Raw genomic sequence first — 13,381 nt, forward strand, 5'->3', positions numbered from 1 at the left:
GGTGTCCTGCAGGTTTTAGATCTCACCCTGGGTCAACACACTTGAATCAAATGATTAGTTCATTACCAGGCCTCTGAAGAACTTCAAGACATGTTGAGGTCATTTATCCATTTAAATCAGCTGCGTTGAATCAAGGACATCTAAAACCTGCAGGACACCGGCCCTCGAGGCCTGGAGTTCAACATGTGTGGTGTAGAGGGTGAAATACTTGGTTAAATCTTGTTGAATTCAGTTGTGTAAATCCCCAAAAAGCAGTAAACCTGAGAGGAGCAGCAGCACGGGTTAGCTGATCTCAGCCTGTACAAAAATAACCTGTGTGAGTTCTCAATAGTAATGAATGCGAGTTGTGATCCTTTTCCCCAAACTGAGCCACTACACCTGATCTCTGGGTTCCCCCACCTGCTGAATCCCACTCAAACTCCTGATGACACTCATTTTTTTGTTTGGGTGTGGGGAAAAGTAAAAGAAATAATAATAATAATAATAATAATATATAATGACATTAATAAAGCACAAGGTTCAGTTACCTTTGTACAAAATTAGCTGGTAGAAACATCCTTCAAAGAGCTACTGATTACCTTCTTGAAAAAGTTGAATCAGTACTTCACTATTTACCAAAGTATTTTTAAGTATCTTCAGTTAAATAAAGAGTATCGGTACTTTCGCACCTTTGATACAAATTCATTAAATGGATACAGACCTTCAAGATTAATTAAATTAACAAATGCGACCTCTGATAAGGGGAAACGAATAATTCTCTTTGGAAAGTGAGGCCTTTCTTAAACGGACCAGCAAGGCTGCGTCTCTATTTGTCAGGAGATCATGGAAGGCCATGGCCTGTATATCCCGTCCCCACAGCCGCAGAGCCCTGTCTTACATAATGCTTAGTTTCCATTACAGGCTTCAGCTGGTGTCACTTTGCTCCAGCTCAGGCTCTTTGAAAGCTGGGACCTTCTTCTCTCAGCTCTCACCTTCCTCATTAATCACAAATTCAACTGTGAGAAGTTATTAGTTAAAACTCTGTTTAGCAAAACCTTGTTTTTTCTGGTTTACCGAGTTAGCCTAGCTGCTAATAGCTACTTAACAGCTACTTTTGCTAAGATTTAAAAAATAAAATAAAGGTAACAGGCACTTACAAGATGTTCAGGATCTATGTTGAAGAGTTAAATAGCCTCATGTAGTCGTTGAAAAGATGTCAGAAGAACTGCAAAGTAAGTTACTCCACTGCTAATTTCTTCATAGTCCAATGGACTACTTGCACTAACACTTCCGCGTTCTATGTAGTCCTGCCCCAGTGCTTCCGGTGCGGTTAAACCATGGCGACGTTCTACACTCGCTGCCTACAAGAGCTCCCAAAATTGAACATCACCGATGTTCATCGGATTTGCAGAGTGACGACTACCCCCGCCAGCAAATTAGATAAAGGATTTAAGTTATATGCTGCATCATATATACACAACTACGAAGGTAAGAAAACGTAAATTAACCGACAAAGAAACGCTAGCTAACGTCAAATGCAAACACTACGTTACTCCGCTATGTCCTTCATTTGATGTCAGTTCTCTACATTACATGTTTTCTTAAACGGTGTTTTATGTCGTCCTAAACTATAGTTGAGGTTTTCTTAACTAATGTCACTTTTGTAGTTAGACACTGTTATAATGGCGTTAGGTAGTTGGCTAACTATGGAGGTAGTTAACTACCTAATGCTACTCTTGCTAAGTGTAAAATATATATGTTTAAGACATGCTGAAATGAGTAATACAGAAATAATGCTAATGGTACTTGTATCTTTATTCAGTGTCCAATAAAGACAGGTTGTCAGGGGAGGTCGGTGTGAGAGCCCTGTGCTACAGGTCAATGAGGAAGAGTGAGGCACCACACAGACTAAGTGTAGGCAGGAAGCTGTGTAAAGTTGTTAATCCCCGTTCTGTGGGGTTCAGTTCATTTAAGCATTAGTTAAGTTCATTCCTAAAGGCCCATCAACTTGAATGTTTTCCTTGTCTCCCTGCTTTATCACTCCTAATTTGACTAGTCAGATAGTTAAATCAACGTGTGTTTGGGTGATCAGAAACATTTGACAACAAGTTAATACTGCAAATATACACAATCTAAGTTATTACGGTTATCAAGCATGGTTAAGTTGTTTTAATAGGGAGAGAAGGAAACACTAAGCATTCAGGAGGGTACGTAACCATAACACTGAACTATGTTCCTGTTCGGCTCTTCCATGAAGATGTTACATTTTTAATTTTCGTTCTTTCTTCTTAGATTAAGCTTCTGGATTCATCGCCGGTGATACTGACACATAGTAGGGCTGCACGATATTAGGAAAACCTGCGATGTGCGATAACTGTGATCAATACTGCGATAACGATATGACTTGCGATAAAATAAATAGCAAAAAAAAAACAAAAAACAAATACATAATTTCCGTTTTACTGCACAGTTTTATTTAATGAAAGCTGCTGTATTAGCAGTGTAACAACAAAGTGCAGTCAAACATTGAAACATTGCCCCCATAAAAAAATTTCTGAGGCTTGAATTCTGAAAGACATCCTTCCCGGTCTCTATAATTAGTTTTAAATAAACATAACTTAAATTATACTGCAAATTATCTCTATGCAGTTGTTCATCATTTTACCACTCACCAAGTAGTTATGATGCAAGTCAAAACTGGAGTGGAAACTTTACTAGATTAAACTATAGGTAAGAACTTGTCTGCTGTGGGAACACACCAAAGAACAATTGTCTACCTTTGTGGTCGTACTGGCCAAGACTAATATTATCAACAATTAAGAACAATGTAGGTAGTGTGTTTTTGTAATTTTTTGAAAAAAAAAAAAGGTTTCTCTATCTTGCATTCATCCTTCCTGAGTGAATGTTTTTTATGGCAAGTTCTTGTTAAGGAAAACCAACATGTTTACTCTCCAAGGTTTTAAACATGTGCGCTGACATGTTACTATGTTTCCTGATGTACTAAAAAGTCTCTCTGAAGGTGAGCTACTTGCAGGTATGCAGAGATACTTCCTTGCAAGCTTGCTTAGCTGTGGGAATGTCATTTTGTGGAGTTTCCACCATGCCAAGGGGTCTTCCTCACTGTCTATGGCCGTGGATAGCAAGTAGCTGTTAAGCTCAGCTTCAACAGCTTGTGAGAGATGCATAAACGAGGAGGTAGGGATTGGAGCTGCCTTGAAGAAACTGCCCAGGGACTTTTTTGCCTTCTTCAGGGGACGACTGGGTGGATCATCTGTCTGGGCCTCTGGTTCAGCGGAGCTTCTCTCCTGGAACAGAAAGCAGATTATAAGAAAAGTAAACATTTTGGACTAAATATGAATTGAAAGGTTTTATATATAAGCATGCATGAATACCTTCTGTGCCACTGCTTCCATTTCTGACATCACTCTGGTCTTGATGTCTGAGACTCGATCAGTGCTGGTGTAGCTGACTTTAAATCTGGGATCCATGAAGCACGCCATGTCCATAAGTTCCTGGGTAGCTGGATTTTCATATTTAGTAATCAGGTACTCGAGGATTTTCTTCTTAATTGATTTTGTCAAATCACTGTCTTCTTCCTTCTCTGCAAGCACCGACGTCTTCATCAGATGAAGGACTGGTTTTACATATGAAACACTAACGTAGCTCTCACCAGACAGGGCATCTGTAAAGTCTTGCAGGGGGTGTAATGCCTGGTTGACAGACTCCAGTACCTCAAGATCCTGCCAAGTAGGAATCAAGTGTCTTGATTTCTTGTCTGCTGAGATGACATCAGAAATGGCCCGCTGCTGCTCCAGGACTCTCTCAATCATCTTCTGCCTGGAACCCCACCTGGTTGGGCATTCTGTGATCAGTGTGTGCTCTGGGAGGTTGAGCTTCTGCTGTGCTTTTTTCAGAGCCATCTTTGCTTTCCAGCTGCGGCAAAAATGTCCAACTAACTTTTTGCAAAGTCCAATGGCTCGGGCAATGCGGGCATCATCTTTGATAGAATTTTCTGGAGAAATAAGAGGAAACAAAAAAACTGTCATGTTTAAAACCTTTTTTTTAAAAAAAAAAAACTAATTGAAATTTATAACTAAAGTTGTCTAAAAAGGTAACATTATCCTTATCAATATCAATTTGATAATAATGTATAGCACATTTTCATTGCTAAAAAGATCTGCCTTGAATAAAACTTACCGATTGCAAGGTGCAGCCTGTGTCCAAAACACTGAAGTCTGACCCAGTTGTTTAGCTCCGTGGCTCTCACAACATTGGCACCGTTGTCTGTGGTGATGCACACTTGTCGATCTTCTTTAAGATCCCAGCTGGCTAACACCTCACGTAATACATGGGCTATATTTTCACTAGTGTGGGAGTCTGGAAAATACACAGTCTCTAGACACCGTGTTTTCAGTTCAAAGTCTTCGGTGAGGAAGTGCACTGTGAAACTCATATATGGTTCCGTTGTACGACTTGACCATAGGTCTGTAGTGCTTGCGTAGTTTTCAGCTTGGCTCAGTTCAAACATGACGGTCTTGCGGCATGTTTCATACATTTGTGGAATGGCGACATGTGAAAAGTAGTTTCGTGAGGGGATGCGGTATCTCTGGTCCACTTTATGTATCAGACTGGTGAAGCCCTCTCTGCTAACTGTATTTATAGGCATCATGTCTTTAGCCAAAAAATGTGTAATGGCCTCTGTTATTTCTTTGTACCGCTTCGACGTTTTCTCATAAGGAATTCCACTTGAAAAACTCTGATACAGAGACGGCTGTTGGACTGCTGCGCTCTTTGTCTTAACATTAGCAACCTTTGTTTGGCTAGCCCTATCTTTCTGGAACTCTTCAAACAGTTCTCTGTGGTTGTATTGAAGATGATGGTGGAGATTAGTCGTGTTTCCTCTGGTGGTTGCCACGAGTGTTTGGCAAGTTTTGCAGAGTACCTGTGTTTGGAGAACGTCGTCTTTACCAAATCCAAAGTACCTCCAAATAAGTGAGGTACTATTTTTTTTTTTTTTTAGCCACGAGTTCAGTAGCATTCTCGTCACGCGTCTCGCTCTCAGCCATTACAACTCTGACTCGTTGCTGCAGCGTTGTTCGCGCCCGACCTGCGTAGGAGGCGGGCCTCTAATCCATTTGATTGGTTAATGCCGTGAAGGGCTCTATTCGACTGGTCAAATGTGTAAATGGATTTCTTTGATTGGTAAATTCTTTACAGCACGTGTGTAAACATTTTAAGGTACCCAATTATCGCAGTTTACGCCGTCTTTTGCGATGGGCCCATCGCGCAGGCTGATATCGCGATGACAATAAATTTTCGATTTATCGTGCAGCCCTAACACATAGCCAGTGCTCCTGTGTGGCAGGCGCTGTTATGTGCAATCACACAGTGGCACTGCTCTTCCAAACAGCACACTACTCACAACTCAGAGTGCCGGTTGTCCCCCCTGTGCATAGCTGCACGGAATCTGAACAGCAATGGCACAAGCCACGGACAGTGGTAATTTAAATGAGGTTAAAGTTTTTGAATTAGTCCATGTTTACATATGAACAGCAACACCATCCATAGTAAATGTGTCTTCTGTTAGGGTGTGAGGCCAGGACCCATCAACTCCATGATCTTCACTAAGCCAGTACCAAATAGGATGGCCCAGACTGGAGTACGGTAATTACATTTGTAAAATTTGGTTTCATGTGTTACAAATGTATGTTGCTATTTTTTTCATACATACATGTGTCAGAATAGGTATTAATTTACATACAACATTACACTTTCTGAAGACGGCTAACTCAGTCATGTACATATACATCCCAGTCTCTAACTTATGCACTACTGTTTTACACCTTTTAGTTTTTAGTTTAGTTGTTGTTCAGTATAATAACCTTCTCCCTTACATTATTGTCATTGATGTTTTCTTTAGGAGTGGCTTCTACAGAGGCATGGTGGGTCCGTTACCAGATCCCTGCTTGTTCAGAATAACGGAGGCATATGCAAAATTTAATATTGAGGACAGGCCACTTGTGACCACAATGAACATGAGACCTGACAAGCCCCTTGTGGAAAGTGCCTTTGGGCTGGTGCAGGAGGGCAGTGTTCTGTCATATCAGCAGCCGGTTTTGACAACCTGGTACATCACACTACACCGCGATGCACCACCAACACCGCACTTGCCTCTGGAGGGGTATGACATCTTGCCATCAGATTGTGTGTTTGTGTGCTCAGAAGAAGAGCTTCTGCATCTGAAAAGCTTGTCTGTAACTCTGGAAATGGCTCACAAAATAGAGGAAGCTACACGTGAGCAAAGCTCTTCGTCTGAGTGGCATCAGCTCCGCAGGCCCAGAGTGACTGCCTCTAGGTTTTGGGAGGTGTGTCACGTCAGAGGCCAGAGCTCGGCCGAGTCACTAGCAGAGCGTATATTGAAGGGAACAAGGCAGACAGCAGACATGAGGAGAGGAACTGAGATGGAGCCTGCAATAGCAGCAGAGTATAGTAGGCTAATGAATGTTAACTACTCACCCTGTGGTCTGGTCATTCACCCCATTGCTTGCTGCATCTCCTGATGGTGTTGTTTTTGACCCCAATGAATACCCCCAGTTTGGCTTCGTCGAATTCAAATGTCCCAATGTACAAAACTTTATTGACTGCAAATATGTGCAGATGGAATGTGGTACCCCTAAACTAAAAAAGAGCCACGCATATTACTGGCAAGTGCAAGGACAACTGCTCATCAGTGGGATGCAGTGGTGTGACTTTGTTGTGTGGGCACAAGAGGACTACCTAGTGCAAAGAATATACATGGATATAGATGTGCACAATGCAATCAGAGAAAAGGCAGACTATTTCTTTTTTTACATATATATGCCAAGATACCTGTGTTTGAAAAAATGAACAGTGAAAACAGCAAAAAGAAAAACAGATCCTTCAGGCTGGAACAAAATAACTGATGTTTTATTTTCAATATATTTCATGAATTCTTTTGTTGTTACATGTTACCTTTATGTGACATCAATAAACTGTTATTTAAGCAATGGCATCAATTTAATTTTTAAAAACACACATTAAAACATTGAATTTGTGCAGAACTTATTTACATGGTAAGTATTTAAAACTCCATGCCTAGCATACTGATATACATTTAGACAATAACTGAACTGTAGAAAATGACAAATGGTATTTTTGATGTTACAAAAGTTCAATGTCACTTATGGTTTTAAAACGATTTAGTGATTTACTTTATAATTTTGATAAATAGTTTTGTTGAATCTGAATAGTAATAATAGTAGTATAATTAAACAGTATTATTAACATTAAACATTTGCAATGAATTTGAATTATCAATAACTGAAACTCAACTATCAGCACTCAAGTACCAGTTCTGTAATCAAGTATTGTCAGCTGAGAAGGAAGAAATTCAACTGTAGTGGCCTCAGCTGCAGGTCATTTTCCATAAGTTACTTGTACTGGCACTGGTGTCTTGGGAAAAATCCATCTTGTCTCACTTAACCCATTTTTTAACTAATGCTGTGTTCTGGTAATTTGACAGCATACATGCCACTGCAAACAGTTGGTTGATATTATAAACATGTGACATGGTAATGATGCTATCAAAAAGTTTGTTCTGTTTGATCCTCCTAATGACTCGCTCCACATGTACCCTGAGACTGGCTATGTCCTGCGTCTCCTTAACCTGGTATGCTGGCATCTGCTTCTGCTTAGATAGAAAAGGTGGGCAGTACACTTTGCATTTACAACAATCAGTGATTAGGAAGCCCTTATCTACCATCACTGCCATGTCTTCAGTCAACTTCTCAGCAATGCCTGATTGTTTGAATAGTTCCTTGTCACTAACCGAACCAGCATACAGATTAGAGATGAATGTCACTGGACCATGTGGAGCTATGCCAACCAGGGCTTTCATCGTACAGTGGGATTTGTACGAAGAGTACATTTCACTTTGGAGAAGTGGTGAGGATGGTGTCTGACACCTCAGCTCTGTACAGTCAAGGATCATCTGGGTGTCTGAGAAATCTTTGAATTCCTCAGGGAGGTAAGCTTGCACTTCTTCACGTGTAAGCCAGATGCATTGAGACCCCAGTGCAGTGGCAAGAAAATTTGTCCATGTTGCAATAATGCGGCTCACTGTGGACTGGTGTATGTTAAATCGGTGTGCCAGGTCCCTCTCCTTCAAACCAACTGACAGGAAAACCAGGAAAAGAAAAAACTCGTCAATTGGCTGTAGCAGCTGCCTCTGGAAGGTGAAAACAAAAGGGAAAATGTTACTCCTTAAGCTATGAACTAGTAAAATTATTCTTTTCTTGGCTAAATGTTTTGTAATGGTTAGGCATACCATACTGTACCATGGGGTAAACAATGAGGTGCTGTAGTGCACAGGTGTATGTATGTAAAGGATACTGAGTCTAGCATACATACACCTGTGTATGTATGCTACTGTACATAAAGTAATGTTATTGTACATAAATACAATAACATTACACCTCTAGTTCTAACTACCAACAAACCCATAACCTACTGTTGATGTGCGTGCAGGTGTCAACACTTCTTCGTTCCGATTGGCAGCTGACTTGGCTCTTGAAACCCGGATCATTTTATAGATGCAAGGCTCAATCAAAACCCAGAATGCCATCAAATGATCATAGCTTGGAAATCTATTCACGAGAGAGACATACATCGTGTCAATCATTAATTAACATTACACACTGACATAAAAATAATGTGAACTGTGACAAATATGCTAATGGTATGCTGTATAAAATAGTCTGATTAAGAGTATTTGGTGTTGTATTTTACCTGTAGCATTAGGATATCGTTTAAATACTAAAGCATCTACATAAAACATACAATCAGCAGAGAAAAAGTAAATATCTATTTTGTTTTCATTAAGACTGGAAAAACTTTCGAAATTTAACTGATGGTGACCTTGGTATATTTTAAACAGTTAGCTTGAATAGAACTTAGATGTACCTGGTATAGAATCGGATGTCAGTGTCGGAGCCAGCAAAACGCTGTAACCCAAATTCTCGCTGGACACGTAACTCCTGTATTTCCTTCCTCAGAGTCTCCACGTCTTCGGACAGGTCTTCTGCAGCTGATGCAGATATGTCCAATGCAGACGGCTCAGGGACTGAGCAGTAGTCATGATCTCTTGTAAGACTGTGCTCTTCTTGATCGTCAGGAGGAACTAGTTCAGGGCGTCGCTCCGTTCTCTCCCAAACACTACGCCGCGGTGGTTCAACTTTATAGCCATTCCACTCAAAAAGTGTTGGTACAGCACCTTTAATAAGCCGCCTTCGACCATCGAGGGTTGTTGGCTCTATGAGTTGATCACTGGCAAAGTGTCTGCAGCAGACCCTGGTGTGAGAGGTAATCGTGAAATGATCCCGGCGTATATTTACCAGCCATTGTCTTCTCAAGTCGGAATGGGTCGGAAAGGCATGAAAACTTAGTATGCCGTTAAATTTGGCTGAAGCTGAACAAAGTGGGACACAGCGATGCTCGGAGTATTTCTTCTCCTGTTTTTGAAAATGTTCTGTTTTAAATACTTTCCTTTTTATACTCATTCTGAAGCGACATTAGCATAGCTACCGATAGATAAGCAAACGTACCGGAAACGCACAAGCGGTACTATTTGGAAACGGAAATACGTCACATGCCCTAGTGCAAGTAGTCTATTAAAGAACTTTCATCACATCAAAGACATTAAGAGGGAGAGATGACACTCAAAGAATCATGAACGTTTTGAAGTTTTCATGTCCTGTTGAACCCTAAAGTTAAAGTTTATTTTTATAATGTTTCAAATTAATGACCCAAAATACTGCAAGTGCTTGGACTTACTTATGTAAGGACCCATGAGCAACTCTAAGTGGGAAAAGGCGCCAAACCAGTATATATTTCAGTGTAGCTGTGTAAGTAATTACAGTCACATTCTTCTTAATCATTGTTTAGTGATTCCTCATAACATACTGTAACGTCCCAATATGGCGATAACGCATCAAAGCTCTAATTCAAAGCTAACAACCATTAATTTAAGCTAAAAAAGACAAACTGTCTGCTAACTGCTTGTCATGAGGGGTACCTTCAAATCTCTTCATTTTTCCTGGGTGAATCAAATCAATGGAATTATACAGAAAAAGATTAGAGCTGCCTGTGAGTGAAGTGTGCATGGGATGAAGCTGCTGAGGTGGTGGATTTCAGTGCAGATCAATGCTGCTGCCTTGTGGCAAGAGAGTAGATTATGACATTGTACAGATGAACCAAAGAAGAAAGTACAGTTAGAGATGTGCTTTAAAATGGCTAGGCTGTGGTAATGATGCTCAACTGCTTCTTTCCATCTTCAAACAAAACTCACCAGTAAACATGACTTAGACTTAGAGGGAACTCTTGGTCTCTGTCTCTTCAATGTCTGATGTAATATTTCATGTAATTATCCTTTTATTGTTGTTATTATTAGTAGTATTTTGGCCTTTCTTTATTGACTGGGATCAATATCATGTCACTCTCAAGTTCTTGAGGGGGTGGGGGGTCAGATACAGGACTTCCACCCAAGACTCTGCATGTTTTATATTTTAATTCTTCAGTGTAGACCCACAATGACAATGTGTCCAAAGCAAAAAAGGAATGGTTGTCACAGTTATGTTACACAGTAGTTTTGTTACTCACTTTACTGCGAAATTGGGCAGGAATGAAGTACATTTCAAGTACAAATGAACCCCCCACCACCACCACCACCAAAGAAAGCCCAGCATCTGTAATATTTCATTTTCATAGAAATAAAGTAACTTTTTTTAATGAAGCCTGTAAAAACCTTGAGTTACCGTGTACCTCAAAAGGACATGTAGATCATTTCCACAGTAGCAGCTGTTGTCTGGCCAGCTTCATTAGCAGATGGTGTCTTGTGTTTCCAGCTGTAATGGCCACCTGTTCTCACTCGCAGGTGTGAAATTGCTGAAATCTGCACCTTCTCACTCTCACAAGAGCCACGACCTCCGTTGTCTCTATTTCACATCCCTTTTTTGTAACGTAAAGTTGGGTGCAGCGGCTGAATACAATTAGGTCGTTGTCCACTTTATATTTATTCATATTTATATATGTAAGACAAAGTGCTATTATGTCACCACTTAGTATTTTCTGTAGTCAAGTATTCCAGCGATTCATGCATGTAATTTCAGCTTGTCTCATATTTGTGTAGATGTTTATTCGACGTGTTTAGAGACTTTTGACCTGTTTGGGGACTTTTTGCTTCCCCTGTGTTTGTTTTCTGCCTCCATGTTTGCTTACTTTGGATCTTTGGCTTTCTCTGTAACTGCTACCTGATTACTCGTATTAACAACATGGCTGCTGTTGCCAGGCAGCTGAGGAGAAAGTTAAACGCTGCCTTGTTACAGTGGATGGATGCAGCTGCTGATTCGGCTAAACTTTCTATTATGTTGTAGCTGGAACTGTAAAAGCAAATTCAGACCAAACAAACAAACAAAAAACAACAACAGCAAAAACACGCTATAAATGTTATTTAAAATGATCAGGTGGAAATAATCAATAATCAGAGAAACTAAAAAAAAAGTAATACCTTCTATCAGTTCAAAGATTTTATATCAGAGCATAATGAAAACATATTCTAGTCATTACCAGGTTTTAAAATGAGATCAATATTAACACATTATATATTACATCCTGTCTCTTCCTGCCACAGCACTGCAGTCAGGTTTGAAGTCTGGACTTTGTTTGCACAACTCTGATTCTAGTGTCATGTAATTAATATATCCTCAGTATCCTTATTTTCTTATTATATTGTTTTATGTACTTTAATCATGAAGGTTTGTAGAGCAAGGCCACTTTTGACTCACAAACTAAGCGCTCACCCAGACTGAAAACAGGAAGTGTGGAGCTGTACAGCATATTAATAAATACAGAAAGCCAGACAGAAAAGAGGAACTTTGCCTTATAAGCAATGTTTGCATTGAAACTGTGACGTGTAAAGTACCAAAATAAAACCTTTATGAGACACACTTTATGATTCTAATGTTAGAGATCCTGCAACTGGCGTTTGGGCTCTGCAGGGGTCTCTCTTCCGGGAGATGATTGAATAAAAAGAAATATAAATGTTTTAACCACTATGAGTCGGTTTTCTCTGTTCTATCATGGGGACAAAAGAATCGGGTTAATACTAGTCTTTTTCAGCCGTTCTCCTATTGATTTGCTGCTGTGCTTGGGATCGTTGTCGTGTTGCATGAGCCACTTTTAGCCAAGCTTTAGTTCTCAGACAGACGGCCCCACATTTGACTCTAGAACACTTTGGTATACAGAGGAGTTCATGGTTTATTCAGCCACTACGAGGCGCCCGGGTGCTGAGCTGCAAAGCAAGACCCAGACTCAGTTAGCTGTTTGTAAATGGACTGGTTCTTATGTAGCGCTGTTTCCATCATGCACACAAGCACTTTTCTTCTCATCTCTTATTTCCTCTGTTTGTCCAAAGCACAGTCAGTCACTCATTAATATTTGAGTGGTAACATTTTTACCTTGTTCAAAACACAAGTGTGCACAAAAGATGAGACCGACATGTTTCTCTACCAGCACGCGGCAGGAGTGTGTGCCTAAGAGGAAAGAAGTGGTTCGTCAGGGCCAAGGTGATCTTGTAAATTTTGCAATGAAATTTGTTTCCTGAGCAGATGACTCCGAGGAGACAGGCAGAGGGGTCTCCAGAAAGGTGAAGTGGAAAGGTCACGAACGAATGCAGAACAGGTGTCAAGCCGAGAGGCTCCACCTGCAGCGCCCACAACTCCCTCGGAGTAAATATAAAATGGACCGTATTCTCTACTCTTTATAACAACACTTTATACAACATGTTTCATACACACATTCATACTCAGATCAACATATTGATGTTCAGTATTTGTGCCAAGGTACTGATTCAAGCACACTGGAGCATCCAGGGATCAAAGCGCTAACCTTCCGATTATCAGAAGAGAGAAGGAGGAGAACTTTCAAATAAACAAACATTCCTGACACGAAGAATAAAGAAGTGGTGGTGTTTGCAGCAGCAAACAAACTTGAGCAGACTGGTGGCACAGACCACGTCAATGCCTTTGTATAAATGTTCAGATTTCCTTCAGTTCTGTTCTTCCAGTGTTCAGCTGACACTCGGGTGGGTTTGATGGAGAAACAAACATGGCTGTGTCTCACATTGTAGCTGTTTACACGTGCACTGCAGCCCTGAGCCTTTGGAGAAATAACACTGAGGAGGTTGAAGTGAGAAGGCAAACATCACAGCCAGATCAGGCATTAAACAATCTGTAGCCCGTCATCTCCTTAATGTTCTACTTCCTGCATGCTCTACAAAGGAGGCTCCAGGAGTGGTAATACATCTAGAGCTGATAGTTTGCTGTAC

General features: G+C 40.5%; 4 protein-coding genes across 7 annotated transcripts in view; 1 reads left to right on the forward strand and 3 right to left on the reverse strand.

The window, feature by feature from the left end:
- tex12 (testis expressed 12) overlaps window positions 1-1,275 on the reverse strand; it is a 73,948-nt gene extending 72,673 nt beyond the window's left edge. For 3 of the 4 annotated variants that reach the window (XM_085380429.1, XM_085380426.1, XM_085380428.1), the window contains exon 1: window positions 1,137-1,274. The gene's annotated coding sequence lies outside the window, so the exon portion shown is untranslated. Of the gene's footprint in view, window positions 1-1,136 lie in introns of all 4 variants that reach the window. The other variant, XM_085380427.1, reaches the window with a different exon arrangement.
- Window positions 1,276-1,316: 41 nt separating this feature from the next.
- On the forward strand, window positions 1,317-6,951 carry LOC146653389 (uncharacterized). Its single transcript, XM_085380421.1, has 4 exons — window positions 1,317-1,467; window positions 5,390-5,478; window positions 5,567-5,643; window positions 5,900-6,951. The coding sequence occupies exons 1-4, from the start codon at window positions 1,317-1,319 to the stop codon at window positions 6,537-6,539; spliced, it is 957 nt and encodes a 318-aa protein (XP_085236547.1). The 3' UTR covers window positions 6,540-6,951.
- On the reverse strand, window positions 2,817-5,353 carry LOC146653390 (E3 SUMO-protein ligase ZBED1-like). Its single transcript, XM_085380416.1, has 3 exons — window positions 4,177-5,353; window positions 3,372-3,991; window positions 2,817-3,284 (listed from the first exon to the last, which is right to left on the reverse strand). The coding sequence occupies exons 1-3, from the start codon at window positions 5,015-5,017 to the stop codon at window positions 2,889-2,891; spliced, it is 1,857 nt and encodes a 618-aa protein (XP_085236542.1). The 5' UTR covers window positions 5,018-5,353; the 3' UTR covers window positions 2,817-2,888.
- A 451-nt stretch (window positions 6,952-7,402) lies between the features above and the next one.
- On the reverse strand, window positions 7,403-9,653 carry LOC146653391 (uncharacterized). Its single transcript, XM_085380418.1, has 3 exons — window positions 8,962-9,653; window positions 8,510-8,645; window positions 7,403-8,227 (listed from the first exon to the last, which is right to left on the reverse strand). The coding sequence occupies exons 1-3, from the start codon at window positions 9,555-9,557 to the stop codon at window positions 7,475-7,477; spliced, it is 1,485 nt and encodes a 494-aa protein (XP_085236544.1). The 5' UTR covers window positions 9,558-9,653; the 3' UTR covers window positions 7,403-7,474.
- Window positions 9,654-13,381: the final 3,728 nt, after the last annotated feature.

The sequence above is a fragment of the Rhamphochromis longiceps genome, linkage group LG14 (genome assembly GCF_057381845.1).
Source record: "Rhamphochromis longiceps isolate RC_006_pf linkage group LG14, R_longiceps_female_GT1.1, whole genome shotgun sequence".
Taxonomy (NCBI): Eukaryota; Metazoa; Chordata; class Actinopteri; order Cichliformes; family Cichlidae; genus Rhamphochromis; species Rhamphochromis longiceps.